This window comes from Mustela nigripes, chromosome 14 (assembly GCF_022355385.1).
Source record: "Mustela nigripes isolate SB6536 chromosome 14, MUSNIG.SB6536, whole genome shotgun sequence".
Classification (NCBI taxonomy): Eukaryota; Metazoa; Chordata; class Mammalia; order Carnivora; family Mustelidae; genus Mustela; species Mustela nigripes.
This window is the reverse complement of record NC_081570.1, coordinates 79882307-79886860: the sequence shown is the minus strand read 5'-3', so window position 1 is coordinate 79886860 and position 4554 is coordinate 79882307. Positions and strand designations below refer to the sequence as shown.

General features: G+C 42.7%; 1 protein-coding gene across 1 annotated transcript in view; it reads left to right on the top strand.

Moving 5' to 3' along the window:
• Positions 1–1464: 1464 nt before the first annotated feature.
• Positions 1465–4554, top strand: part of DNTTIP2 (deoxynucleotidyltransferase terminal interacting protein 2) — a 20226-nt gene continuing 17136 nt past the window's right edge. Inside the window, exons 1-2 of the mRNA XM_059375439.1 lie at positions 1465–1601; positions 2789–4434. Coding sequence (XP_059231422.1) covers positions 1533–1601; positions 2789–4434 — 1715 coding nt within the window. The 5' untranslated portion in view covers positions 1465–1532. The remainder of the gene's footprint in view (positions 1602–2788; positions 4435–4554) is intronic.

The following is a 4554-nucleotide window of genomic DNA, read 5'->3' as shown; positions in this document are numbered from 1 at the left end:
GTTGAGAATAGGGCAGCTCCATCAGTTGTCAGGGACTCATGTTTTCTTTCTCACTGCTCTGCCATCCTTAAAGTGTGGCCCCTCTCTTCATTGCACAAACTTGCTGCTTGTAACCTGAGAATACAGCTTTCCAGGGGAAAAAAATGAAGTTAAAGAAAGTAGGGAGGGGCGCCTGGGTGGCTCAGTGGGTTAAGCCTCTGCCTTTGGCTCAGGTCAGATCTCAGGGTACTGGGATGGAGTCCTGCATCTGGCTCTCTGCTCAGCAGGGAGCCTGCTTCCTCCTCTCTCTCTGCCTGCCTCTCTGCCTACTGCTGATCTCTCTCAAATAAATAAATCTTAAAAAAAGCAAGCAAGCAAGCAGGGAGGACCTCCTCTTTCCCTATGTCCCTAAAGAGCTACACAACAATTTATACTAACTGGCCAAAATTTAGTCAGCCCCATTTGGCTGCAAGGGAAACTATGAAAGGACCTATTTAGTTGGATGGCCATGTGTCCAATGAAAAATCTGTTTTGTGACGATAAGAAAAAAAAAATTGGTTTTCTGTTATATAGATTTGGTGAAGGAAGAACTCATCCTTTCTCACCTCTAAGAATATCCCTTTCTGCTCCCCTAAAATATATTCTAATTCACCATACTTCATCCTAAAAGAATACCAAACATCTCTTGATTCTGGTCATTCTCTTCACTGCAAGAATAACAACAAAATTTTATCGCTCTCCTTTAAAATTTAACATTTCTTGGGACGCCTGGATGGCTCAGTTGGTTAAGCAGCTGCCTTCAAAGGCACAGGTCATGATTCCAGGGATCCAGTCCCACATCGGGCTCCTTGCTTGGCAGGGAGCCTGCTTCTCCCTCTGCCTCTGCCTGCCACTCTGTCTGCCTGTGCTCACTCTCGCTCCTCTCTCTCTCTGACAAATAAATAAATAAATAAATAAAATCTTTTTGTAAAAATAAAAATTAACATTTCTTTTCCGCTTATTTCTGATCCGTAACCATCACCTTTAGATAGCTTCCTTGTCTCTTGAGTTTCTGTAACGTTTAACAAATACATCTTTACCCAAACCGAGTCTTTCGAGTTTATTAACAAAATAATAATATTTAATTTCACAAATAAGACAAGAGTACATCGTTACCAAAAAAAAAAAAAAAAAAAGTGTTATAAATAATGGAAACGCCTCCTTCAGTCACACCCATGACTACATTAAGACCAAATACATGAGAGAATGGTTAAAGTTGGAAAGAAGATGCTATTTTCCTATTGGTTTGTGTGAAACTGGGACGAGGGCCCTCCATCACTGCGGGCCCGCCGCCCTCACGACTCTCCCTCCCTGCCAGAGCCGGTGCATCTGACTTTCCAGGGCACTGGAGGGAAGACTAGAAACCGTGGCCTTGGGAATCCCAAAGGCCGGAGGCCGCAACGAGATTCTCGTTAGTTCCGGGATCCTCGCTGAAACTGCGAGCGAGACGCTTATTTGACGCATTTCCGGGGCGCCGGAACAGAGGCAGGCCGGGGTGGCCGCGAGCAGGGAGCATGGTGGTGACCAGGTCCGGGAGGCCTCAGGCCACGGTCCAAGCGTTGGCTGAAAACTCCCAGCGGAAGGTAGGAGATCGCAGGGCGGCCTCATTTCTGCCGCTGCTTCTTCACAGAGCGGCGCTTATTTAGGGTGGTAGGGCGGCGGGAAGGGCCCGAACTTGTTGCGCGCGCTGCCGTGTCGCACCCAGTGCTAACCCCGTAGCTTCCTCTTCGGTCCTCGCTACGGTTGTTTAAGACAGTCCTTAGCCTGAGGGCGCCTGGTGGACTCAGTGGGTTAAAGCCTCTGCCTTCGGCTCGGGTCATGATCCCGGGGTCCTGAGATCGAGACCCTCATTGGGCTCTCTGCTCGGCGGGGAGCCTGCTTTCCCCCTCACCTCCTCTCACCCCCCGCCTCTCTGCCTACTTGTCAAATAAATAAATAAAATCTTCAAAAAAACCACAAAAACAAAAAAACAGCCCTTAACTTGGAACAGAGAGGTCAAGTAACTTGCTCTGGGTAGTTCTTTGTAATGGCAGATGCACAGCTGAGGCCTTCTAACCTGTTAAAACCGTACGAAGGAGGTTTAATTTCGGCTACCAAGTGTGAGTCTTAATTATAATTAGCAGGATTAGAGAGAAGGTTACCGTTGTCAGGTGGGGAGCTGGTAGTGGCCCCACAGCACTTTATTCTGGAGTGAGGAAGGCTGCAGTGATGCCTCCTGGTGACTATCAGTAGCTATAGACGTCTGTTGGCTCTGATTCTGCGACAGAGGGAATAAAACGTGAATTCATTTATGTATGTAAAGGTAAGGGCAGCGACTGATTCCGTTGGTGTGTTCCTAAACACAACTGTGCTTAGAGTTAATACTTCCTTTCTTATCTCTTCCCCTGACTGCGTATCAGTATGTAGGTCCACCTAGCGTATTTGGTGTGTGATACTTCCGGGCAGAAAATTTTCTTTTCAGTTAGTTGTTTTGCTCCCTAAAATTATATCTATGTCTTGGGCGTGGCTAGTGGGGCAGGTCCTGCAAATGCACAGTCAGATCCAGTATCTTTTTTGTTTTTATTGTTAAAAATCATGAGTAATGGGTGGTTGTGAGGCAGGGCCTTGCAAATCTAGTGTTAGATCCAGTATTTAGTGTTCCAGTTTTGTTTTTTTTTTTCTTTTAAATGGGTGCTGGTGAGTTTTTTAGTACCCTCTTAAAATGTGTTCATGAGAGGAGTGCCTTAGTTTCAGTCCTGCCTAAATCACAGTGTGTTTATTCTGCTTACAGAATTCTGCTAAAAGAATTCATGCACATCCAAAAAGCAGAAAGGAATGTCTACCTGTTGACCCAACTACTACTGAATCACAAACCACTAGGAAACAAAGTACAGTCTCTAGAACTCCTAAAACCAGAGAGAGAAAGAGTGGAACTACAGTCTCATTATCTGAAATGAACAAACCATCTGTTGATGGAGAGACCTCTGAAGCAGAGTCCAATTGTTCTTCTGTGTATGAGTGCCAGGATTCCATTTTAAGAGTAACTAGAAGGCGACAGATCTTAGTTCCATGTACCCCAGTGTCCAGTGTTCGAAAAAGGCTTAAAATAACTCCAGTAAATGAGTCTCATATTGAAGAAGACGATGGTGACTCTGAAGCTGAATCACATGTTTCAGGTATTTCTAGAATTGTGCCACCTGCAATAACTACAAATACCAGACGAAGTAAGGCTAAATCTGTAAGAGACCCAAGCCAAGAATTATATGAAGAAGCTATTTCTGATGCTGAGGCATCGTACTCAGACATTTCTTCATTGTCTGGAGTTGCAACTATGAGAACGAGAAGTATGCAGAAGAAATTACACACACAAACTGAGGAGAAAGATACTGATATTGCACCAGAAAATGAAAAGCAAATCATAAATACAACTATGAATTCAGAGGATTCAGATACCAGACAAACACCTTATTTACCAGTGAGATCTCTTTCTCAGATAAATAAGCCAAATTTCTGTAAAAATGAAATGTGTAAAGACTTCGATGATGATTCCTTCCGCAAAAATTCAGAAAAAAAACGAACAGTGCAAAAACGCCAATGTTTTAATATAAGAGAGAAGGAAAAGGCCAATGTTGCACCTCTCAAAGAAATTACAAAGCAGAATTGTAAGAATTTAGATGAAGAACCCAAGGGAATAGTAGATGAGGAAAAAGAAGTAAGTAAGAAAAATTCTCAGTTGGAGAGCCTTTCTGAACCTCAGGACACTGGCATTCAGCTGTCTGTTTCTCAAAGGCATTCAACCCCCCGAAATAATAAGACCACGTCAGAGCCCTCAAATCTGAACTGTGAGGCTATAATAAAATCATTAGCTCAAACATTTGCAGTGGTAGAAGTGGACAGATGGAATGAAGAGAGAAAGAGCACCATAAAAACAAGTGACTTGACAGAATTTGGTGATGGTGGTAGTGATGAAGAAGAGTGCACCGTTACAGGTATCAGCGAAGATAGGAATGAAGGAAGAGACGTAGATTCTGAGTGTGCAAACAGACTATTGAAGTCTGAGCTCCACACATCACTGGACAAAGATGATTCTGTTCTGTTAGTTCTCAGCAGTGACGAAAGCCAGCAGTCTGAAGATAGTGAGAATGAAGAGGACACTGTGTGTTTTGTCGAAAATAATGGTCAAAAGGAGTCTTTACATGGAGAATCAGAAAATATGTCATGTGACCATGCATTGTTTGTAATTGACAAAACTCCTGGATTGAGTACTGATAAACATTTTTACTTGGATGGGGGAGACAAAGCAAGTGAAGTTGCCACTGAGGAAAAAAAAGAGGAGGAAGAGGATGAAAAAAGTGAAGAACCATCAGACCATGACACAAACAAAGATAGTGAGTTTAGTGATGAAGATGACTTCCTAAATAGCACAAAGTCTAAACTGTAAGTTTTGCCTTTATTTTTATTAAAAACTTTTAAGTTTAAAGTTTTAAAACTTTTATAGTTTTAAGTTTAAAGTTTTAAAACTTTTATAGTTTTAAGTTTAAAGTTTTAAAACTTTTA